A 27,287-nucleotide genomic window follows, 5' to 3' on the forward strand; every position below is an offset into this window, starting at 1 on the left:
TTGGATGAAGAACACAAAAAAACAAAAAACTAATAGCAGTTGAAGTGTGATTGATAGGTCTGCAGTACATCTACCCTCTTTTGAGTCTTTCTGTGCCACTGTGCCTTTTGTCATGTGTTTTGTACTGTGCCTTGCCTTGCCTTGCCTTGCCTTGCCTTGCCTTGCCTTGCCTTGCCTTGCCTTGCCTTGCCTTGCCTTGCCTTGCCTTGCCTTGCCTTGCCTTGTCTTGTCTTGCCTTGCCTTGTATTGTTGTGCGATACTGTGTGTGCACTTTTTTGCAGCAATAAAAATAATTTCCCTTCAAGTATGAATAAAGTTTGTCTGTTGGTTCGTTCATTCATTCGTTCCTTCCTTCATTCCTTCCCACCCGTCTGCCTGTCTGTCTGTCTGTCTGTCTGAGCTGAAAATACATCTGAAAAAGTCTGATCTCAGCATTGGGAAAACCAGCAGATGAGTTTATAAACCGATGTGCATGAATGTAGGTGGCGCTCACTCTAAACCCAAACGGGGGCTCGCTCACCTGCTCTCTGAGCCGGTCAGTCTCGTCCTGGTAGTCCGCCAGCTGCTTCTTCCACTGCTCCACGCCGGTGTTAGCCTCGCGCAGCGCCGCCACCAGCTTAGCGTTGCTGTCCTGCAGGGTGAATAGCTCCGCCTCCAGGTTTATCTCACACATAGATCTGAGGGGGAGGAGCAACAAGTGTGATATGGTAAATGGACTGCACTTATATAGCGCTTTTCCACCTTAGCGGCACTCAAAGCGCTTTACAATGGCCTCTCATTCACCCATTCACACACACATTCACACACCAATGGCGGTAGCTGCCATCCAAGGTGCTAACCTGCTCATTGGGAGCAATTTGGGGTTAGGTGTCTTGCTCAAGGACACTTCGACATATGGACAGTCGGAGCTGGGATTCGAACCGCTGACCCTTCGATCATTGAACGACCCGCTCTACCAACTGAGCTACAGCCGCCCCTAAGATAGGGTGATGGGGTGATAGGGTGATGCACGCACATTCGAACGGAGAGTTACAGGTGCTCGACTAAAACATGACACACTGTCTTAATGCTCCCAATGGTGAATTTAACGGCACAACGTTTCGGCCGATGCGGCCTTCGTCAGGTGCAATGGCGAAGGCCACATCGGCCGAAACTTTGTGCCATTAGATTCACCCTTGGGAGCATTAAGATAGTGAGCGGACTTCTATTCGAAACTCGGGAAAAGCAACAAGGCCATTGGACAGCTGTCTCCAATTGGAAAGCAGCAAAAGGTTTTGACCAACAACAACACCAACAAGAGCATTCCCTATGACTCAGGTTATTAGACCACCTCAACATAGCAACAGGCACAACGCCACAGTAACCATAGCAATATGAGGGCAGTCTTAAGAAAAGGAGTGATTTTTTTTGGCAGTTGGGGTCGAACAGATTGAAGGCCAGTGAGTGAATCGCTCTGTGTGGTGACTCCATTAATGACCAGGTTGTTAACTCCAGTACATTTGACTCACATTCTCATACAGTCAGGAGCCACTGAGTCAAACTCCCACTCAGCCTCCTCAACAGGAGCAGAATCAGGGCCTGGGTCACGACCTCCATCCAATGGTACATTTACACAGCTGAGGCACAACCCCTACTACATGTAAATATCACATTAAGAATTATTTATGTAATGTTTCTATTTTGTAATGTGTTTATTTTTGTACCCTGAGAAAGCTTCTTAGCTGGCACAGTTAAGCTGATGTGTACGCTCTAGGCTATCCCTGTCAAATACGTATATACAGAATGAATCGATTGAAATATACTGACATGGCACTTTTTATTCTGAAACACCTCAACCTGTCTAGCTTTGTAAATCCCTGTGTGCGTCTGCCTGGCAGAGGTTAGGGGTTGATGACGTCAGTCGGGTGTTGATAGCTACTGTATAGCTCTGCGTGCTGTTCTATTCAATCTGGCCTCGCTGTGTGAAGAAGCTCAGTGCTTCATCTGCCCTGTGAATTCATTTGGCGGTTTGTTTTCACTCACAGGCCAGTGAGTTTCTCATTGCTTACTGTAGCTTGTTGAAGAGAGCATTGCCTTAGAAATGAGATGATGGGGGACGCAGGCGTGTACACACGCACACACATACACATACGCACACATACACACACATACACACACACACACACACACACACACACACACACACATACACACACACACACTCAACCCCCCAGAGAGCAGTGTCCATGAACTCTCTTGCTTCCGTGACTAGGCAACCCGACAGTTGCATGACAATGACTGACCCCCCCAGTGCCTGACCCCCCAGCGCCTGACCCCCCAGTGCCTGACCCCCCCAGTGCCTGACGCCCCCAGTGCCTGACCCCCCCAGAGCCTGACGCCCCCAGTGCCTGACCCCCTCAGAGTCTGACCCCCCCAGAGCCTGACCCCCCCAGAACCTGACCCCCCCAGAGCCTGACCCCCAGAGTCTGACCCCCCAGTGCCTGACCCCCTCAGAGTCTGACCCCCCAGAACCTGACACCCCAGAGCCTGACCCCCCAGCCCCCCAGAACCTGACCCCCCCAGCGCCTGACCCCCCCAGAGCCTGACCCCCCCAGAGCCTGACCCCCCCAGAGCCTGACCCCCCCAGCGCCTGACCCCCCCAGCGCCTGACCCCCCAGAGCCTGACCCCCCCAGAGCCTGACCCCCAGAGTCTGACCCCCCAGAGCCTGACCCCCCAGCGCCTGACCCCCCAGAGCCTGACCCCCCAGCGCCTGACCCCCCAGTGCCTGACCCCCCCAGAGCCTGACCCCCCAGCCCCCGACCCCCCCAGAGCCTGACCCCCCAGCCCCCGACCCCCCAGAGCCTGACCTCCCAGCGCCTGACCCCCCAGCCCCCAGCACCCGACCCCCCCAGAGCCTGACCCCCCCAGCGCCTGACCCCCCAGCCCCCAGCACCCGACCCCCCCAGAGCCTGACCCCCCAGAGCCTGACCCCCCAGCGCCTGACCCCCCAGTGCCTGACCCCCCTGCCCCCCAGAGCCTGACCCCCCAGCCCCCAGCGCCCGACCCCCGTGCCGTACGTACCCTTCCGAGAGCATCTTCCTGATGCGCTCCTTCTCGGACGTCAGCTCCACGTCGGCGCTCTTGCTGCGGAGCAGCTCTCCTGGACCGTTGACCGTCAGCAGCGGCGGCGAGCGCCGGTCCTCCGACAGCTCCTGAGGGACACCAGGACACGTTAGGGACAAAAGGACATCTTTCAACTAGGACTAGGTATTGAAGGATCACACCAGGACACGTTAGGGACAAAAGGACATCTCTCAACTAGAGCTGGGTATTGAAGGATCACACCAGGACATGTTGAGGACAAGAGGACATCTTTCAACTAGGGCTGGGTATTTAAGGACCATGCCAGGACACGTTGAGGGACAAGGAGGATATGAATGACTAGTACTGAAATGGGAATTTCTATGAGAGTACGACAGTAAAAAGATAACTCTTGCTCTTACACGAAATTAGAAAAAAAGTTATTCATATTTTGTGTTTATTTTAATCATTTTACAAAAACAATTTTCAAGCCTTCTTCTGTGGTTTGTTCAAATGCTCACATGGCCTTAAGACAACACTCATATCTACACAGCCCGTCTCAACCCCCAGGCTAGGAGAGAGCTCAGTGTGTCAACAGCAACTACATGCAGTACTGTATGTTCCTTCTCAGCCTCCATATCCACAGCCCGGGGTCAAAGTTGAGCAGCCAGCCACATGAGTGAAGCACAGCTGTCAAATACATTATGAAGTGGTGCATGGAGCAGCATGTGGCGTTTTCATTTCAGAGTGATTTCAATTCGAAGGAACACTTGGCTGAGTGAGCTACTGCGTTTGCTTGCCAGTGTTTCCTGGTTAGCTAGCAGCAGTCAGCGTAGATGACCAATGAAGAGTTTGTGCTCTTTGTTCTTTTATATAATTGTTTTGATGTCTTCCAGTCAGGATTTCGACCACACCACAGCACTGAGACTGCTCTTGTTAAGATCTTCAATGACCTCCATTTAAACACAGACAATGGCAGAATTTCAGTCTTAGTATTACTAGATCTCAGCGCTGCATTCGACACGGTTGACCACAACATATTACTAGGCCGACTGGAAAACTGGCTGGGAATTTCTGGCACAGTGCTAGACTGGTTTGAATCCTACTTGAAGGACAGGGACTACTTTGTATCTATAGGCAATTACAAATCTGAGCGGACAAAAATGACCTGTGGAGTTCCCCAAGGCTCCATTCTGGGGCCTCTTCTGTTCAACATTTCTGTCCCCTTTATGCTTTCTGTCCCCAGAGTTAAAAAATAAAACATGGAGAAGGAGCATTTTCATGCTCCACATATCTGGAACAAACGTCCAGGACTGCTGCAGCTCTCAGTTCTTTTACAGTAAGACTGAAGACTCCACTGTTTTTTAATGAAATCAAATAATTATTCACTCATACACTGCACTATACCTTTTATTTATGTAGTACAAACAGTTCTGATTATAGATCTGCCACCCAGGGGTGTCTAGTCCATTCCTAGGCCGAGCACTGACAAATTTAAATATTTCCACCTGAAGAAAAACATAAGGGGTATGTATGGCGTTTTTTTTTTTTCCAGACCAAATTATTTTTATCTACAATCCTCATGCACTTTCACAGGTATGTAGTACAAACAGTTCTGATTATAGATCTGCCACCCAGGGGTGTCTAGTCCATTCCTAGTCCGAGCACTGACAAATTTCCACCTGAAGAAAAACATAAGGGGTATGTATGACTTTTTTTTTCCAGACCAAATATATTTTTATCTACAATCCTCATGCACTTTCACAGGTATGTAGTACAAACAGTTCTGATTATAGATCTGCCACCCATGGGTGTCTAGTCCATTCCTAGGCCGAGCACTGACAAATTTAAATATTTCATCCTGAAGAAAAACATAAGGGGTATGTATGGCGTTTTTTTTTTCCAGACCAAATTATTTTTATCTACAATCCTCATGCACTTTCACAGGTATGTAGTACAAACAGTTCTGATTATAGATCTGCCCCCCAGGGGTGTCTAGTCCATTCCTAGGTCGAGCACTGACAAATTTAAATATTTCCACCTGAAGAAAAACATAAGGGGTATGTATGGCGTTTTTTTTTTTTCCAGACCAAATTATTTTTATCTACAATCCTCATGCACTTTCACAGGTATGTAGTACAAACAGTTCTGATTATAGATCTGCCACCCAGGGGTGTCTAGTCCATTCCTAGTCCGAGCACTGACAAATTTCCACCTGAAGAAAAACATAAGGGGTATGTATGACTTTTTTTTTCCAGACCAAATTTATTTTTATCTACAATCCTCATGCACTTTCACAGGTATGTAGTACAAACAGTTCTGATTATAGATCTGCCACCCATGGGTGTCTAGTCCATTCCTAGGCCGAGCACTGACAAATTTAAATATTTCATCCTGAAGAAAAACATAAGGGGTATGTATGGCGTTTTTTTTTTCCAGACCAAATTATTTTTATCTACAATCCTCATGCACTTTCACAGGTATGTAGTACAAACAGTTCTGATTATAGATCTGCCCCCCAGGGGTGTCTAGTCCATTCCTAGGTCGAGCACTGACAAATTTAAATATTTCCACCTGAAGAAAAACATAAGGGGTATGTATGGCGTTTTTTTTTTCCAGACCAAATTATTTTTTATCTACAATCCTCATGCACTTTCACAGGTATGTAGTACAAACAGTTCTGATTATAGATCTGCCACCCATGGGTGTCTAGTCCATTCCTAGGTCGAGCACTGACAAATTTAAATATTTCATCCTGAAGAAAAACATAAGGGGTATGTATGGCGTTTTTTTTTTCCAGACCAAATTATTTTTATCTACAATCCTCATGCACTTTCACAGGTATGTAGTACAAACAGTTCTGATTATAGATCTGCCACCCAGGGGTGTCTAGTCCATTCCTAGGCCGAGCACTGACAAATTTAAATATTTCCACCTGAAGAAAAACATAAGGGGTATGTATGGCGTTTTTTTTTTCCAGACCAAATTATTTTTATCTACAATCCTCATGCACTTTCACAGGTATGTAGTACAAACAGTTCTGATTATAGATCTGCCACCCATGGGTGTCTAGTCCATTCCTAGGCCGAGCACTGACAAATTTAAATATTTCCACCTGAAGAAAAACATAAGGGGTATGTATGGCGTTTTTTTTTTTTCCAGACCAAATTATTTTTATCTACAATCCTCATGCACTTTCACAGGTATGTAGTACAAACAGTTCTGATTATAGATCTGCCACCCAGGGGTGTCTAGTCCATTCCTAGGCCGAGCACTGACAAATTTAAATATTTCCACCTGAAGAAAAACATAAGGGGTATGTATGGCGTTTTTTTTTTCCAGACCAAATTTATTTTTATCTACAATCCTCATGCACTTTCACAGGTATGTAGTACAAACAGTTCTGATTGTAGATCTGCCACCCATGGGTGTCTAGTCCATTCCTAGGCCGAGCACTGACAAATTTCCACCTGAAGAAAAACATAAGGGGTATGTATGGCGTTTTTTTTCCAGACCAAATTTATTTTTATCTACAATCCTCATGCACTTTCACAGGTATGTAGTACAAACAGTTCTGATTATAGATCTGCCACCCATGGGTGTCTAGTCCATTCCTAGGCCGAGCACTGACAAATTTAAATATTTCATCCTGAAGAAAAACATAAGGGGTATGTATGGCGTTTTTTTTTTCCAGACCAAATTATTTTTATCTACAATCCTCATGCACTTTCACAGGTATGTAGTACAAACAGTTCTGATTATAGATCTGCCACCCAGGGGTGTCTAGTCCATTCCTAGGCCGAGCACTGACAAATTTAAATATTTCCACCTGAAGAAAAACATAAGGGGTATGTATGGCGTTTTTTTTTTCCAGACCAAATTATTTTTTATCTACAATCCTCATGCACTTTCACAGGTATGTAGTACAAACAGTTCTGATTATAGATCTGCCACCCATGGGTGTCTAGTCCATTCCTAGGCCGAGCACTGACAAATTTAAATATTTCATCCTGAAGAAAAACATAAGGGGTATGTATGGCGTTTTTTTTTTTTCCAGACCAAATTATTTTTATCTACAATCCTCATGCACTTTCACAGGTATGTAGTACAAACAGTTCTGATTATAGATCTGCCACCCATGGGTGTCTAGTCCATTCCTAGGACGAGCACTGACAAATTTAAATATTTCATCCTGAAGAAAAACATAAGGGGTATGTATGGCGTTTTTTTTTTCCAGACCAAATTTATTTTTATCTACAATCCTCATGCACTTTCACAGGTATGTAGAACAAACAGTTCTGATTATAGATCTGCCACCCATGGGTGTCTAGTCCATTCCTAGGCCGAGCACTGACAAATTTAAATATTTCCACCTGAAGAAAAACATAAGGGGTATGTATGGCGTTTTTTTTTAAAGACCAAATTATTTTTTATCTACAATCCTCATGCACTTTCACAGGTATGTAGTACAAACAGTTCTGATTATAGATCTGCCACCCATGGGTGTCTAGTCCATTCCTAGGTCGAGCACTGACAAATTTAAATATTTCATCCTGAAGAAAAACATAAGGGGTATGTATGGCGTTTTTTTTTTCCAGACCAAATTATTTTTATCTACAATCCTCATGCACTTTCACAGGTATGTAGTACAAACAGTTCTGATTATAGATCTGCCACCCATGGGTGTCTAGTCCATTCCTAGGCCGAGCACTGACAAATTTAAATATTTCCACCTGAAGAAAAACATAAGGGGTATGTATGGCGTTTTTTTTTTCCAGACCAAATTATTTTTATCTACAATCCTCATGCACTTTCACAGGTATGTAGTACAAACAGTTCTGATTATAGATCTGCCACCCAGGGGTGTCTAGTCCATTCCTAGGCCGAGCACTGACAAATTTAAATATTTCCACCTGAAGAAAAACATAAGGGGTATGTATGGCGTTTTTTTTTTTCAGACCAAATTATTTTTATCTACAATCCTCATGCAATTTCACAGGTATGCAGTACAAACAGTTCTGATTATAGATCTGCCACCCATGGGTGTCTAGTCCATTCCTAGGCCGAGCACTGACAAATTTAAATATTTCCACCTGAAGAAAAACATAAGGGGTATGTATGGCGTTTTTTTTTTCCAGACCAAATTATTTTTATCTACAATCCTCATGCACTTTCACAGGTATGTAGTACAAACAGTTCTGATTATAGATCTGCCACCCAGGGGTGTCTAGTCCATTCCTAGGCCGAGCACTGACAAATTTAAATATTTCCACCTGAAGAAAAACATAAGGGGTATGTATGGCGTTTTTTTTTTCCAGACCAAATTATTTTTATCTACAATCCTCATGCACTTTCACAGGTATGTAGTACAAACAGTTCTGATTATAGATCTGCCACCCATGGGTGTCTAGTCCATTCCTAGGCCGAGCACTGACAAATTTAAATATTTCCACCTGAAGAAAAACATAAGGGGTATGTATGGCGTTTTTTTTTTCCAGACCAAATTTATTTTTATCTACAATCCTCATGCACTTTCACAGGTATGTAGTACAAACAGTTCTGATTATAGATCTGCCACCCATGGGTGTCTAGTCCATTCCTAGGCCGAGCACTGACAAATTTAAATATTTCCACCTGAAGAAAAACATAAGGGGTATGTATGGCGTTTTTTTTTTCCAGACCAAATTATTTTTATCTACAATCCTCATGCACTTTCACAGGTATGTAGTACAAACAGTTCTGATTATAGATCTGCCACCCATGGGTGTCTAGTCCATTCCTAGTCCGAGCACTGACAAATTTCCACCTGAAGAAAAACATAAGGGGTATGTATGGCGTTTTTTTTTTCCAGACCAAATTTATTTTTATCTACAATCCTCATGCACTTTCACAGGTATGTAGTACAAACAGTTCTGATTATAGATCTGCCACCCATGGGTGTCTAGTCCATTCCTAGGCCGAGCACTGACAAATTTAAATATTTCATCCTGAAGAAAAACATAAGGGGTATGTATGGCGTTTTTTTTTTCCAGACCAAATTATTTTTATCTACAATCCTCATGCACTTTCACAGGTATGTAGTACAAACAGTTCTGATTATAGATCTGCCACCCAGGGGTGTCTAGTCCATTCCTAGGCCGAGCACTGACAAATTTAAATATTTCCACCTGAAGAAAAACATAAGGGGTATGTATGGCGTTTTTTTTTTCCAGACCAAATTATTTTTATCTACAATCCTCATGCACTTTCACAGGTATGTAGTACAAACAGTTCTGATTATAGATCTGCCACCCATGGGTGTCTAGTCCATTCCTAGGACGAGCACTGACAAATTTAAATATTTCCACCTGAAGAAAAACATAAGGGGTATGTATGGCGTTTTTTTTTTCCAGACCAAATTATTTTTATCTACAATCCTCATGCACTTTCACAGGTATGTAGTACAAACAGTTCTGATTATAGATCTGCCACCCATGGGTGTCTAGTCCATTCCTAGGCCGAGCACTGACAAATTTAAATATTTCCACCTGAAGAAAAACATAAGGGGTATGTATGGCGTTTTTTTTTTCCAGACCAAATTATTTTTATCTACAATCCTCATGCACTTTCACAGGTATGTAGTACAAACAGTTCTGATTATAGATCTGCCACCCATGGGTGTCTAGTCCATTCCTAGTCCGAGCACTGACAAATTTCCACCTGAAGAAAAACATAAGGGGTATGTATGGCGTTTTTTTTTTCCAGACCAAATTATTTTTATCTACAATCCTCATACACTTTCACAGGTATGTAGTACAAACAGTTCTGATTATAGATCTGCCACCCAGGGGTGTCTAGTCCATTCCTAGGCCGAGCACTGACAAATTTAAATATTTCCACCTGAAGAAAAACATAAGGGGTATGTATGGCGTTTTTTTTTTTCCAGACCAAATTATTTTTATCTACAATCCTCATGCACTTTCACAGGTATGTAGTACAAACAGTTCTGATTATAGATCTGCCACCCAGGGGTGTCTAGTCCATTCCTAGGCCGAGCACTCACAAATTTAAATATTTCCACCTGAAGAAAAACATAAGGGGTATGTATGGCGTTTTTTTTTTCCAGACCAAATTATTTTTATCTACAATCCTCATGCACTTTCACAGGTATGTAGTACAAACAGTTCTTATTATAGATCTGCCACCCAGGGGTGTCTAGTCCATTCCTAGGCCGAGCACTGACAAATTTAAATATTTCCACCTGAAGAAAAACATAAGGGGTATGTATGGCGTTTTTTTTTTCCAGACCAAATTATTTTTATCTACAATCCTCATGCACTTTCACAGGTAAGTAGTACAAACAGTTCTGATTATAGATCTGCCACCCAGGGGTGTCTAGTCCATTCCTAGGCCGAGCACTGACAAATTTCCACCTGAAGAAAAACATAAGGGGTATGTATGGCGTTTTTTTTTTCCAGACCAAATTTATTTTTATCTACAATCCTCATGCACTTTCACAGGTATGTAGTACAAACAGTTCTGATTATAGATCTGCCACCCAGGGGTGTCTAGTCCATTCCTAGGCCGAGCACTGACAAATTTAAATATTTCCACCTGAAGAAAAACATAAGGGGTATGTATGGCGTTTTTTTTTTCCAGACCAAATTATTTTTATCTACAATCCTCATGCACTTTCACAGGTATGTAGTACAAACAGTTCTGATTATAGATCTGCCACCCATGGGTGTCTAGTCCATTCCTAGGCCGAGCACTGACAAATTTAAATATTTCCACCTGAAGAAAAACATAAGGGGTAAGTATGGCGTTTTTTTTTTCCAGACCAAATTATTTTTTATCTACAATCCTCATGCACTTTCACAGGTATGTAGTACAAACAGTTCTGATTATAGATCTGCCACCCATGGGTGTCTAGTCCATTCCTAGGTCGAGCACTGACAAATTTAAATATTTCATCCTGAAGAAAAACATAAGGGGTATGTATGGCGTTTTTTTTTTCCAGACCAAATTTATTTTTATCAACAATCCTCATGCACTTTCACAGGTATGTAGAACAAACAGTTCTGATTATAGATCTGCCACCCATGGGTGTCTAGTCCATTCCTAGGCCGAGCACTGACAAATTTAAATATTTCCACCTGAAGAAAAACATAAGGGGTATGTATGGCGTTTTTTTTTTCCAGACCAAATTATTTTTATCTACAATCCTCATGCACTTTCACAGGTATGTAGTACAAACAGTTCTGATTATAGATCTGCCACCCAGGGGTGTCTAGTCCATTCCTAGGCCGAGCACTGACAAATTTAAATATTTCCACCTGAAGAAAAACATAAGGGGTATGTATGGCGTTTTTTTTTTCCAGACCAAATTATTTTTATCTACAATCCTCATGCACTTTCACAGGTATGTAGTACAAACAGTTCTGATTATAGATCTGCCACCCATGGGTGTCTAGTCCATTCCTAGGCCGAGCACTGACAAATTTAAATATTTCCACCTGAAGAAAAACATAAGGCGTTTTTTTTTTCCAGACCAAATTATTTTTATCTACAATCCTCATGCACTTTCACAGGTATGTAGTACAAACAGTTCTGATTATAGATCTGCCACCCATGGGTGTCTAGTCCATTCCTAGGCCGAGCACTGACAAATTTAAATATTTCCACCTGAAGAAAAACATAAGGGGTATGTATGGCGTTTTTTTTTTTTCCAGACCAAATTATTTTTATCTACAATCCTCATGCACTTTCACAGGTATGTAGTACAAACAGTTCTGATTATAGATCTGCCACCCAGGGGTGTCTAGTCCATTCCTAGGCCGAGCACTGACAAATTTAAATATTTCCACCTGAAGAAAAACATAAGGGGTATGTATGGCGTTTTTTTTTTTCAGACCAAATTATTTTTATCTACAATCCTCATGCACTTTCACAGGTATGCAGTACAAACAGTTCTGATTATAGATCTGCCACCCATGGGTGTCTAGTCCATTCCTAGGCCGAGCACTGACAAATTTAAATATTTCCACCTGAAGAAAAACATAAGGGGTATGTATGGCGTTTTTTTTTAAAGACCAAATTATTTTTTATCTACAATCCTCATGCACTTTCACAGGTATGTAGTACAAACAGTTCTGATTATAGATCTGCCACCCATGGGTGTCTAGTCCATTCCTAGGTCGAGCACTGACAAATTTAAATATTTCATCCTGAAGAAAAACATAAGGGGTATGTATGGCGTTTTTTTTTTCCAGACCAAATTATTTTTATCTACAATCCTCATGCACTTTCACAGGTATGTAGTACAAACAGTTCTGATTATAGATCTGCCACCCATGGGTGTCTAGTCCATTCCTAGGCCGAGCACTGACAAATTTAAATATTTCCACCTGAAGAAAAACATAAGGGGTATGTATGGCGTTTTTTTTTTCCAGACCAAATTATTTTTATCTACAATCCTCATGCACTTTCACAGGTATGTAGTACAAACAGTTCTGATTATAGATCTGCCACCCAGGGGTGTCTAGTCCATTCCTAGGCCGAGCACTGACAAATTTAAATATTTCCACCTGAAGAAAAACATAAGGGGTATGTATGGCGTTTTTTTTTTTCAGACCAAATTATTTTTATCTACAATCCTCATGCAATTTCACAGGTATGCAGTACAAACAGTTCTGATTATAGATCTGCCACCCATGGGTGTCTAGTCCATTCCTAGGCCGAGCACTGACAAATTTAAATATTTCCACCTGAAGAAAAACATAAGGGGTATGTATGGCGTTTTTTTTTTCCAGACCAAATTATTTTTATCTACAATCCTCATGCACTTTCACAGGTATGTAGTACAAACAGTTCTGATTATAGATCTGCCACCCAGGGGTGTCTAGTCCATTCCTAGGCCGAGCACTGACAAATTTAAATATTTCCACCTGAAGAAAAACATAAGGGGTATGTAGGGCGTTTTTTTTTTCCAGACCAAATTATTTTTATCTACAATCCTCATGCACTTTCACAGGTATGTAGTACAAACAGTTCTGATTATAGATCTGCCACCCATGGGTGTCTAGTCCATTCCTAGGCCGAGCACTGACAAATTTAAATATTTCCACCTGAAGAAAAACATAAGGGGTATGTATGGCGTTTTTTTTTTCCAGACCAAATTTATTTTTATCTACAATCCTCATGCACTTTCACAGGTATGTAGTACAAACAGTTCTGATTATAGATCTGCCACCCATGGGTGTCTAGTCCATTCCTAGGCCGAGCACTGACAAATTTAAATATTTCCACCTGAAGAAAAACATAAGGGGTATGTATGGCGTTTTTTTTTTCCAGACCAAATTATTTTTATCTACAATCCTCATGCACTTTCACAGGTATGTAGTACAAACAGTTCTGATTATAGATCTGCCACCCATGGGTGTCTAGTCCATTCCTAGTCCGAGCACTGACAAATTTCCACCTGAAGAAAAACATAAGGGGTATGTATGGCGTTTTTTTTTTCCAGACCAAATTTATTTTTATCTACAATCCTCATGCACTTTCACAGGTATGTAGTACAAACAGTTCTGATTATAGATCTGCCACCCATGGGTGTCTAGTCCATTCCTAGGCCGAGCACTGACAAATTTAAATATTTCATCCTGAAGAAAAACATAAGGGGTATGTATGGCGTTTTTTTTTTCCAGACCAAATTATTTTTATCTACAATCCTCATGCACTTTCACAGGTATGTAGTACAAACAGTTCTGATTATAGATCTGCCACCCAGGGGTGTCTAGTCCATTCCTAGGCCGAGCACTGACAAATTTAAATATTTCCACCTGAAGAAAAACATAAGGCGTTTTTTTTTTCCAGACCAAATTATTTTTATCTACAATCCTCATGCACTTTCACAGGTATGTAGTACAAACAGTTCTGATTATAGATCTGCCACCCATGGGTGTCTAGTCCATTCCTAGGACGAGCACTGACAAATTTAAATATTTCCACCTGAAGAAAAACATAAGGGGTATGTATGGCGTTTTTTTTTTCCAGACCAAATTATTTTTATCTACAATCCTCATGCACTTTCACAGGTATGTAGTACAAACAGTTCTGATTATAGATCTGCCACCCATGGGTGTCTAGTCCATTCCTAGGCCGAGCACTGACAAATTTAAATATTTCCACCTGAAGAAAAACATAAGGGGTATGTATGGCGTTTTTTTTTTCCAGACCAAATTATTTTTATCTACAATCCTCATGCACTTTCACAGGTATGTAGTACAAACAGTTCTGATTATAGATCTGCCACCCATGGGTGTCTAGTCCATTCCTAGGCCGAGCACTGACAAATTTAAATATTTCCACCTGAAGAAAAACATAAGGGGTATGTATGGCGTTTTTTTTTTTCCAGACCAAATTATTTTTATCTACAATCCTCATGCACTTTCACAGGTATGTAGTACAAACAGTTCTGATTATAGATCTGCCACCCAGGGGTGTCTAGTCCATTCCTAGGCCGAGCACTGACAAATTTAAATATTTCCACCTGAAGAAAAACATAAGGGGTATGTATGGCGTTTTTTTTTTCCAGACCAAATTATTTTTATCTACAATCCTCATGCACTTTCACAGGTATGTAGTACAAACAGTTCTTATTATAGATCTGCCACCCAGGGGTGTCTAGTCCATTCCTAGGCCGAGCACTGACAAATTTAAATATTTCCACCTGAAGAAAAACATAAGGGGTATGTATGGCGTTTTTTTTTTCCAGACCAAATTATTTTTATCTACAATCCTCATGCACTTTCACAGGTAAGTAGTACAAACAGTTCTGATTATAGATCTGCCACCCAGGGGTGTCTAGTCCATTCCTAGGCCGAGCACTGACAAATTTCCACCTGAAGAAAAACATAAGGGGTATGTATGGCGTTTTTTTTTTCCAGACCAAATTTATTTTTATCTACAATCCTCATGCACTTTCACAGGTATGTAGTACAAACAGTTCTGATTATAGATCTGCCACCCAGGGGTGTCTAGTCCATTCCTAGGCCGAGCACTGACAAATTTAAATATTTCCACCTGAAGAAAAACATAAGGGGTATGTATGGCGTTTTTTTTTTCCAGACCAAATTATTTTTATCTACAATCCTCATGCACTTTCACAGGTATGTAGTACAAACAGTTCTGATTATAGATCTGCCACCCATGGGTGTCTAGTCCATTCCTAGGTCGAGCACTGACAAATTTAAATATTTCATCCTGAAGAAAAACATAAGGGGTATGTATGGCGTTTTTTTTTTCCAGACCAAATTTATTTTTATCAACAATCCTCATGCACTTTCACAGGTATGTAGAACAAACAGTTCTGATTATAGATCTGCCACCCATGGGTGTCTAGTCCATTCCTAGGCCGAGCACTGACAAATTTAAATATTTCCACCTGAAGAAAAACTTAAGGGGTATGTATGGCGTTTTTTTTTTCCAGACCAAATTATTTTTATCTACAATCCTCATGCACTTTCACAGGTAAGTAGTACAAACAGTTCTGATTATAGATCTGCCACCCAGGGGTGTCTAGTCCATTCCTAGGCCGAGCACTGACAAATTTCCACCTGAAGAAAAACATAAGGGGTATGTATGGCGTTTTTTTTTTCCAGACCAAATTTATTTTTATCTACAATCCTCATGCACTTTCACAGGTATGTAGTACAAACAGTTCTGATTATAGATCTGCCACCCAGGGGTGTCTAGTCCATTCCTAGGCCGAGCACTGACAAATTTAAATATTTCCACCTGAAGAAAAACATAAGGGGTATGTATGGCGTTTTTTTTTTCCAGACCAAATTATTTTTATCTACAATCCTCATGCACTTTCACAGGTATGTAGTACAAACAGTTCTGATTATAGATCTGCCACCCATGGGTGTCTAGTCCATTCCTAGGCCGAGCACTGACAAATTTAAATATTTCCACCTGAAGAAAAACATAAGGGGTAAGTATGGCGTTTTTTTTTTCCAGACCAAATTATTTTTTATCTACAATCCTCATGCACTTTCACAGGTATGTAGTACAAACAGTTCTGATTATAGATCTGCCACCCATGGGTGTCTAGTCCATTCCTAGGTCGAGCACTGACAAATTTAAATATTTCATCCTGAAGAAAAACATAAGGGGTATGTATGGCGTTTTTTTTTTCCAGACCAAATTTATTTTTATCAACAATCCTCATGCACTTTCACAGGTATGTAGAACAAACAGTTCTGATTATAGATCTGCCACCCATGGGTGTCTAGTCCATTCCTAGGCCGAGCACTGACAAATTTAAATATTTCCACCTGAAGAAAAACATAAGGGGTATGTATGGCGTTTTTTTTTTCCAGACCAAATTATTTTTATCTACAATCCTCATGCACTTTCACAGGTATGTAGTACAAACAGTTCTGATTATAGATCTGCCACCCAGGGGTGTCTAGTCCATTCCTAGGCCGAGCACTGACAAATTTAAATATTTCCACCTGAAGAAAAACATAAGGGGTATGTATGGCGTTTTTTTTTTCCAGACCAAATTATTTTTATCTACAATCCTCATGCACTTTCACAGGTATGTAGTACAAACAGTTCTGATTATAGATTTGCCACCCATGGGTGTCTAGTCCATTCCTAGGCCGAGCACTGACAAATTTAAATATTTCCACCTGAAGAAAAACATAAGGGGTATGTATGGCGTTTTTTTTTTCCAGACCAAATTATTTTTATCTACAATCCTCATGCACTTTCACAGGTATGTAGTACAAACAGTTCTGATTATAGATCTGCCACCCATGGTAGTCTAGTCCATTCCTAGGCCGAGCACTGACAAATTTAAATATTTCCACCTGAAGAAAAACATAAGGGGTATGTATGGCGTTTTTTTTTTTTCCAGACCAAATTATTTTTATCTACAATCCTCATGCACTTTCACAGGTATGTAGTACAAACAGTTCTGATTATAGATCTGCCACCCAGGGGTGTCTAGTCCATTCCTAGGCCGAGCACTGACAAATTTAAATATTTCCACCTGAAGAAAAACATAAGGGGTATGTATGGCGTTTTTTTTTTTCAGACCAAATTATTTTTATCTACAATCCTCATGCACTTTCACAGGTATGCAGTACAAACAGTTCTGATTATAGATCTGCCACCCATGGGTGTCTAGTCCATTCCTAGGCCGAGCAATGACAAATTTAAATATTTCCACCTGAAGAAAAACATACGGGGTATGTATGGCGTTTTTTTTTAAAGACCAAATTATTTTTTATCTACAATCCTCATGCACTTTCACAGGTATGTAGTACAAACAGTTCTGATTATAGATCTGCCACCCATGGGTGTCTAGTCCATTCCTAGGTCGAGCACTGACAAATTTAAATATTTCATCCTGAAGAAAAACATAAGGGGTATGTATGTATGGCGTTTTTTTTTTCCAGACCAAATTATTTTTATCTACAATCCTCATGCACTTTCACAGGTATGTAGTACAAACAGTTCTGATTATAGATCTGCCACCCATGGGTGTCTAGTCCATTCCTAGGCCGAGCACTGACAAATTTAAATATTTCCACCTGAAGAAAAACATAAGGGGTATGTATGGCGTTTTTTTTTTCCAGACCAAATTATTTTTATCTACAATCCTCATGCACTTTCACAGGTATGTAGTACAAACAGTTCTGATTATAGATCTGCCACCCAGGGGTGTCTAGTCCATTCCTAGGCCGAGCACTGACAAATTTAAATATTTCCACCTGAAGAAAAACATAAGGGGTATGTATGGCGTTTTTTTTTTTCAGACCAAATTATTTTTATCTACAATCCTCATGCAATTTCACAGGTATGCAGTACAAACAGTTCTGATTATAGATCTGCCACCCATGGGTGTCTAGTCCATTCCTAGGCCGAGCACTGACAAATTTAAATATTTCCACCTGAAGAAAAACATAAGGGGTATGTATGGCGTTTTTTTTTTCCAGACCAAATTATTTTTATCTACAATCCTCATGCACTTTCACAGGTATGTAGTACAAACAGTTCTGATTATAGATCTGCCACCCAGGGGTGTCTAGTCCATTCCTAGGCCGAGCACTGACAAATTTAAATATTTCCACCTGAAGAAAAACATAAGGGGTATGTATGGCGTTTTTTTTTTCCAGACCAAATTATTTTTATCTACAATCCTCATGCACTTTCACAGGTATGTAGTACAAACAGTTCTGATTATAGATCTGCCACCCATGGGTGTCTAGTCCATTCCTAGGCCGAGCACTGACAAATTTAAATATTTCCACCTGAAGAAAAACATAAGGGGTATGTATGGCGTTTTTTTTTTCCAGACCAAATTATTTTTATCTACAATCCTCATGCACTTTCACAGGTATGTAGTACAAACAGTTCTGATTATAGATCTGCCACCCATGGGTGTCTAGTCCATTCCTAGGCCGAGCACTGACACATTTAAATATTTCCACCTGAAGAAAAACATAAGGGGTATGTATGGCGTTTTTTTTTTCCAGACCAAATTATTTTTATCTACAATCCTCATGCACTTTCACAGGTATGTAGTACAAACAGTTCTGATTATAGATCTGCCACCCATGGGTGTCTAGTCCATTCCTAGTCCGAGCACTGACAAATTTCCACCTGAAGAAAAACATAAGGGGTATGTATGGCGTTTTTTTTTTCCAGACCAAATTATTTTTATCTACAATCCTCATGCACTTTCACAGGTATGTAGTACAAACAGTTCTGATTATAGATCTGCCACCCAGGGGTGTCTAGTCCATTCCTAGGCCGAGCACTGACAAATTTAAATATTTCCACCTGAAGAAAAACATAAGGGGTATGTATGGCGTTTTTTTTTTTCCAGACCAAATTATTTTTATCTACAATCCTCATGCACTTTCACAGGTATGTAGTACAAACAGTTCTGATTATAGATCTGCCACCCAGGGGTGTCTAGTCCATTCCTAGGCCGAGCACTGACAAATTTAAATATTTCCACCTGAAGAAAAACATAAGGGGTATGTATGGCGTTTTTTTTTTCCAGACCAAATTATTTTTATCTACAATCCTCATGCACTTTCACAGGTATGTAGTACAAACAGTTCTTATTATAGATCTGCCACCCAGGGGTGTCTAGTCCATTCCTAGGCCGAGCACTGACAAATTTAAATATTTCCACCTGAAGAAAAACATAAGGGGTATGTATGGCGTTTTTTTTTTCCAGACCAAATTATTTTTATCTACAATCCTCATGCACTTTCACAGGTAAGTAGTACAAACAGTTCTGATTATAGATCTGCCACCCAGGGGTGTCTAGTCCATTCCTAGGCCGAGCACTGACAAATTTCCACCTGAAGAAAAACATAAGGGGTATGTATGGCGTTTTTTTTTTCCAGACCAAATTTATTTTTATCTACAATCCTCATGCACTTTCACAGGTATGTAGTACAAACAGTTCTGATTATAGATCTGCCACCCAGGGGTGTCTAGTCCATTCCTAGGCCGAGCACTGACAAATTTAAATATTTCCACCTGAAGAAAAACATAAGGGGTATGTATGGCGTTTTTTTTTTCCAGACCAAATTATTTTTATCTACAATCCTCATGCACTTTCACAGGTATGTAGTACAAACAGTTCTGATTATAGATCTGCCACCCATGGGTGTCTAGTCCATTCCTAGGTCGAGCACTGACAAATTTAAATATTTCATCCTGAAGAAAAACATAAGGGGTATGTATGGCGTTTTTTTTTTCCAGACCAAATTTATTTTTATCAACAATCCTCATGCACTTTCACAGGTATGTAGAACAAACAGTTCTGATTATAGATCTGCCACCCATGGGTGTCTAGTCCATTCCTAGGCCGAGCACTGACAAATTTAAATATTTCCACCTGAAGAAAAACATAAGGGGTATGTATGGCGTTTTTTTTTTCCAGACCAAATTATTTTTATCTACAATCCTCATGCACTTTCACAGGTATGTAGCACAAACAGTTCTGATTATAGATCTGCCACCCAGGGGTGTCTAGTCCATTCCTAGGCCGAGCACTGACAAATTTAAATATTTCCACCTGAAGAAAAACATAAGGGGTATGTATGGCGTTTTTTTTTTCCAGACCAAATTATTTTTATCTACAATCCTCATGCACTTTCACAGGTATGTAGTACAAACAGTTCTGATTATAGATCTGCCACCCATGGGTGTCTAGTCCATTCCTAGGCCGAGCACTGACAAATTTAAATATTTCCACCTGAAGAAAAACATAAGGGGTATGTATGGCGTTTTTTTTTTCCAGACCAAATTATTTTTATCTACAATCCTCATGCACTTTCACAGGTATGTAGTACAAACAGTTCTGATTATAGATCTGCCACCCATGGGTGTCTAGTCCATTCCTAGGCCGAGCACTGACAAATTTAAATATTTCCACCTGAAGAAAAACATAAGGGGTATGTATGGCGTTTTTTTTTTTTCCAGACCAAATTATTTTTATCTACAATCCTCATGCACTTTCACAGGTATGTAGTACAAACAGTTCTGATTATAGATCTGCCACCCAGGGGTGTCTAGTCCATTCCTAGGCCGAGCACTGACAAATTTAAATATTTCCACCTGAAGAAAAACATAAGGGGTATGTATGGCGTTTTTTTTTTTCAGACCAAATTATTTTTATCTACAATCCTCATGCACTTTCACAGGTATGCAGTACAAACAGTTCTGATTATAGATCTGCCACCCATGGGTGTCTAGTCCATTCCTAGGCCGAGCACTGACAAATTTAAATATTTCCACCTGAAGAAAAACATAAGGGGTATGTATGGCGTTTTTTTTTTTTCCAGACCAAATTATTTTTATCTACAATCCTCATGCACTTTCACAGGTATGTAGTACAAACAGTTCTGATTATAGATCTGCCACCCATGGGTGTCTAGTCCATTCCTAGGCCGAGCACTGACAAATTTAAATATTTCCACCTGAAGAAAAACATAAGGGGTATGTATGGCGTTTTTTTTTTCCAGACCAAATTATTTTTTATCTACAATCCTCATGCACTTTCACAGGTATGTAGTACAAACAGTTCTGATTATAGATCTGCCACCCATGGGTGTCTAGTCCATTCCTAGATCGAGCACTGACAAATTTAAATATTTCATCCTGAAGAAAAACATAAGGGGTATGTATGGCGTTTTTTTTTTCCAGACCAAATTTATTTTTATCAACAATCCTCATGCACTTTCACAGGTATGTAGAACAAACAGTTCTGATTATAGATCTGCCACCCATGGGTGTCTAGTCCATTCCTAGGCCGAGCACTGACAAATTTAAATATTTCCACCTGAAGAAAAACATAAGGGGTATGTATGGCGTTTTTTTTTTCCAGACCAAATTATTTTTATCTACAATCCTCATGCACTTTCACAGGTATGTAGTACAAACAGTTCTGATTATAGATCTGCCACCCAGGGGTGTCTAGTCCATTCCTAGGCCAAGCACTGACAAATTTAAATATTTCCACCTGAAGAAAAACATAAGGGGTATGTATGGCGTTTTTTTTTTCCAGACCAAATTATTTTTATCTACAATCCTCATGCACTTTCACAGGTATGTAGTACAAACAGTTCTGATTATAGATCTGCCACCCAGGGGTGTCTAGTCCATTCCTAGGCCAAGCACTGACAAATTTAAATATTTCCACCTGAAGAAAAACATAAGGGGTATGTATGGCGTTTTTTTTTTCCAGACCAAATTATTTTTATCTACAATCCTCATGCACTTTCACAGGTATGTAGTACAAACAGTTCTGATTATAGATCTGCCACCCATGGGTGTCTAGTCCATTCCTAGGCCGAGCACTGACAAATTTAAATATTTCCACCTGAAGAAAAACATAAGGGGTATGTATGGCGTTTTTTTTTTCCAGACCAAATTATTTTTATCTACAATCCTCATGCACTTTCACAGGTATGTAGTACAAACAGTTCTGATTATAGATCTGCCACCCATGGGTGTCTAGTCCATTCCTAGGCCGAGCACTGACAAATTTAAATATTTCATCCTGAAGAAAAACATAAGGGGTATGTATGGCGTTTTTTTTTTCCAGACCAAATTATTTTTATCTACAATCCTCATGCACTTTCACAGGTATGTAGTACAAACAGTTCTGATTATAGATCTGCCACCCAGGGGTGTCTAGTCCATTCCTAGGCCGAGCACTGACAAATTTAAATATTTCCACCTGAAGAAAAACATAAGGGGTATGTATGGCGTTTTTTTTTTCCAGACCAAATTATTTTTTATCTACAATCCTCATGCACTTTCACAGGTATGTAGTACAAACAGTTCTGATTATAGATCTGCCACCCATGGGTGTCTAGTCCATTCCTAGGTCGAGCACTGACAAATTTAAATATTTCCACCCGAAGAAAAACATAAGGGGTATGTATGGCGTTTTTTTTTTCCAGACCAAATTATTTTTATCTACAATCCTCATGCACTTTCACAGGTATGCAGTACAAACAGTTCTGATTATAGATCTGCCACCCATGGGTGTCTAGTCCATTCCTAGGCCGAGCACTGACAAATTTAAATATTTCCACCTGAAGAAAAACATAAGGGGTATGTATGGCGTTTTTTTTTTCCAGACCAAATTATTTTTATCTACAATCCTCATGCACTTTCACAGGTATGTAGTACAAACAGTTCTGATTATAGATCTGCCACCCAGGGGTGTCTAGTCCATTCCTAGGCCGAGCACTGACAAATTTAAATATTTCCACCTGAAGAAAAACATAAGGGGTATGTATGTATGGCGTTTTTTTTTTTTCCAGACCAAATTATTTTTATCTACAATCCTCATGCACTTTCACAGGTATGTAGTACAAACAGTTCTGATTATAGATCTGCCACCCAGGGGTGTCTAGTCCATTCCTAGGCCGAGCACTGACAAATTTAAATATTTCCACCTGAAGAAAAACATAAGGGGTATGTATGGCGTTTTTTTTTTCCAGACCAAATTATTTTTTATCTACAATCCTCATGCACTTTCACAGGTATGTAGTACAAACAGTTCTGATTATAGATCTGCCACCCATGGGTGTCTAGTCCATTCCTAGGTCGAGCACTGACAAATTTAAATATTTCATCCTGAAGAAAAACATAAGGGGTATGTATGGCGTTTTTTTTTTAAAGACCAAATTTATTTTTATCAACAATCCTCATGCACTTTCACAGGTATGTAGAACAAACAGTTCTGATTATAGATCTGCCACCCATGGGTGTCTAGTCCATTCCTAGGCCGAGCACTGACAAATTTAAATATTTCCACCTGAAGAAAAACATAAGGGGTATGTATGGCGTTTTTTTTTTCCAGACCAAATTATTTTTATCTACAATCCTCATGCACTTTCACAGGTATGTAGTACAAACAGTTCTGATTATAGATCTGCCACCCATGGGTGTCTAGTCCATTCCTAGTCCGAGCACTGACAAATTTCCACCTGAAGAAAAACATAAGGGGTATGTATGGCGTTTTTTTTTTCCAGACCAAATTTATTTTTATCTACAATCCTCATGCACTTTCACAGGTATGTAGTACAAACAGTTCTGATTATAGATCTGCCACCCATGGGTGTCTAGTCCATTCCTAGGCCGAGCACTTACAAATTTAAATATTTCATCCTGAAGAAAAACATAAGGGGTATGTATGGCGTTTTTTTTTTCCAGACCAAATTATTTTTATCTACAATCCTCATGCACTTTCACAGGTATGTAGTACAAACAGTTCTGATTATAGATCTGCCACCCAGGGGTGTCTAGTCCATTCCTAGGCCGAGCACTGACAAATTTAAATATTTCCACCTGAAGAAAAACATAAGGGGTATGTATGGCGTTTTTTTTTTCCAGACCAAATTATTTTTATCTACAATCCTCATGCACTTTCACAGGTATGTAGTACAAACAGTTCTGATTATAGATCTGCCACCCATGGGTGTCTAGTCCATTCCTAGGACGAGCACTGACAAATTTAAATATTTCCACCTGAAGAAAAACATAAGGGGTATGTATGGCGTTTTTTTTTTCCAGACCAAATTATTTTTATCTACAATCCTCATGCACTTTCACAGGTATGTAGTACAAACAGTTCTGATTATAGATCTGCCACCCATGGGTGTCTAGTCCATTCCTAGGCCGAGCACTGACACATTTAAATATTTCCACCTGAAGAAAAACATAAGGGGTATGTATGGCGTTTTTTTTTTCCAGACCAAATTATTTTTATCTACAATCCTCATGCACTTTCACAGGTATGTAGTACAAACAGTTCTGATTATAGATCTGCCACCCATGGGTGTCTAGTCCATTCCTAGTCCGAGCACTGACAAATTTCCACCTGAAGAAAAACATAAGGGGTATGTATGGCGTTTTTTTTTTCCAGACCAAATTATTTTTATCTACAATCCTCATGCACTTTCACAGGTATGTAGTACAAACAGTTCTGATTATAGATCTGCCACCCAGGGGTGTCTAGTCCATTCCTAGGCCGAGCACTGACAAATTTAAATATTTCCACCTGAAGAAAAACATAAGGGGTATGTATGGCGTTTTTTTTTTTCCAGACCAAATTATTTTTATCTACAATCCTCATGCACTTTCACAGGTATGTAGTACAAACAGTTCTGATTATAGATCTGCCACCCAGGGGTGTCTAGTCCATTCCTAGGCCGAGCACTGACAAATTTAAATATTTCCACCTGAAGAAAAACATAAGGGGTATGTATGGCGTTTTTTTTTTCCAGACCAAATTATTTTTATCTACAATCCTCATGCACTTTCACAGGTATGTAGTACAAACAGTTCTTATTATAGATCTGCCACCCAGGGGTGTCTAGTCCATTCCTAGGCCGAGCACTGACAAATTTAAATATTTCCACCTGAAGAAAAACATAAGGGGTATGTATGGCGTTTTTTTTTTCCAGACCAAATTATTTTTATCTACAATCCTCATGCACTTTCACAGGTAAGTAGTACAAACAGTTCTGATTATAGATCTGCCACCCAGGGGTGTCTAGTCCATTCCTAGGCCGAGCACTGACAAATTTCCACCTGAAGAAAAACATAAGGGGTATGTATGGCGTTTTTTTTTTCCAGACCAAATTTATTTTTATCTACAATCCTCATGCACTTTCACAGGTATGTAGTACAAACAGTTCTGATTATAGATCTGCCACCCAGGGGTGTCTAGTCCATTCCTAGGCCGAGCACTGACAAATTTAAATATTTCCACCTGAAGAAAAACATAAGGGGTATGTATGGCGTTTTTTTTTTCCAGACCAAATTATTTTTATCTACAATCCTCATGCACTTTCACAGGTATGTAGTACAAACAGTTCTGATTATAGATCTGCCACCCATGGGTGTCTAGTCCATTCCTAGGCCGAGCACTGACAAATTTAAATATTTCCACCTGAAGAAAAACATAAGGGGTAAGTATGGCGTTTTTTTTTTCCAGACCAAATTATTTTTTATCTACAATCCTCATGCACTTTCACAGGTATGTAGTACAAACAGTTCTGATTATAGATCTGCCACCCATGGGTGTCTAGTCCATTCCTAGGTCGAGCACTGACAAATTTAAATATTTCATCCTGAAGAAAAACATAAGGGGTATGTATGGCGTTTTTTTTTTCCAGACCAAATTTATTTTTATCAACAATCCTCATGCACTTTCACAGGTATGTAGAACAAACAGTTCTGATTATAGATCTGCCACCCATGGGTGTCTAGTCCATTCCTAGGCCGAGCACTGACAAATTTAAATATTTCCACCTGAAGAAAAACATAAGGGGTATGTATGGCGTTTTTTTTTTCCAGACCAAATTATTTTTATCTACAATCCTCATGCACTTTCACAGGTATGTAGTACAAACAGTTCTGATTATAGATCTGCCACCCAGGGGTGTCTAGTCCATTCCTAGGCCGAGCACTGACAAATTTAAATATTTCCACCTGAAGAAAAACATAAGGGGTATGTATGGCGTTTTTTTTTTCCAGACCAAATTATTTTTATCTACAATCCTCATGCACTTTCACAGGTATGTAGTACAAACAGTTCTGATTATAGATCTGCCACCCATGGGTGTCTAGTCCATTCCTAGGCCGAGCACTGACAAATTTAAATATTTCCACCTGAAGAAAAACATAAGGGGTATGTATGGCGTTTTTTTTTTCCAGACCAAATTATTTTTATCTACAATCCTCATGCACTTTCACAGGTATGTAGTACAAACAGTTCTGATTATAGATCTGCCACCCATGGGTGTCTAGTCCATTCCTAGGCCGAGCACTGACAAATTTAAATATTTCCACCTGAAGAAAAACATAAGGGGTATGTATGGCGTTTTTTTTTTTTCCAGACCAAATTATTTTTATCTACAATCCTCATGCACTTTCACAGGTATGTAGTACAAACAGTTCTGATTATAGATCTGCCACCCAGGGGTGTCTAGTCCATTCCTAGGCCGAGCACTGACAAATTTAAATATTTCCACCTGAAGAAAAACATAAGGGGTATGTATGGCGTTTTTTTTTTTCAGACCAAATTATTTTTATCTACAATCCTCATGCACTTTCACAGGTATGCAGTACAAACAGTTCTGATTATAGATCTGCCACCCATGGGTGTCTAGTCCATTCCTAGGCCGAGCACTGACAAATTTAAATATTTCCACCTGAAGAAAAACATAAGGGGTATGTATGGCGTTTTTTTTTTTTCCAGACCAAATTATTTTTATCTACAATCCTCATGCACTTTCACAGGTATGTAGTACAAACAGTTCTGATTATAGATCTGCCACCCATGGGTGTCTAGTCCATTCCTAGGCCGAGCACTGACAAATTTAAATATTTCCACCTGAAGAAAAACATAAGGGGTATGTATGGCGTTTTTTTTTTCCAGACCAAATTATTTTTTATCTACAATCCTCATGCACTTTCACAGGTATGTAGTACAAACAGTTCTGATTATAGATCTGCCACCCATGGGTGTCTAGTCCATTCCTAGGTCGAGCACTGACAAATTTAAATATTTCATCCTGAAGAAAAACATAAGGGGTATGTATGGCGTTTTTTTTTTCCAGACCAAATTTATTTTTATCAACAATCCTCATGCACTTTCACAGGTATGTAGAACAAACAGTTCTGATTA

General features: G+C 40.1%; 1 protein-coding gene across 1 annotated transcript in view; it reads right to left on the minus strand.

Annotated features, from left to right (window-relative positions):
- LOC311326324 (homer protein homolog 3-like) overlaps window positions 1-27,287 on the minus strand; it is a gene marked incomplete at its 3' end in the record, with an annotated part of 60,019 nt that overhangs the window by 5,998 nt on the left and 26,734 nt on the right. Inside the window, exons 5-6 of the mRNA XM_084459210.1 lie at window positions 3,062-3,192; window positions 521-677 (exon numbers count right to left, since the gene is read on the minus strand). Coding sequence (XP_084315336.1) covers window positions 521-677; window positions 3,062-3,192 — 288 coding nt within the window. The remainder of the gene's footprint in view (window positions 1-520; window positions 678-3,061; window positions 3,193-27,287) is intronic.

Source organism: Borostomias antarcticus (assembly GCF_949987555.1).
Source record: "Borostomias antarcticus genome assembly, chromosome: 26".
Taxonomy (NCBI): Eukaryota; Metazoa; Chordata; class Actinopteri; order Stomiiformes; family Stomiidae; genus Borostomias; species Borostomias antarcticus.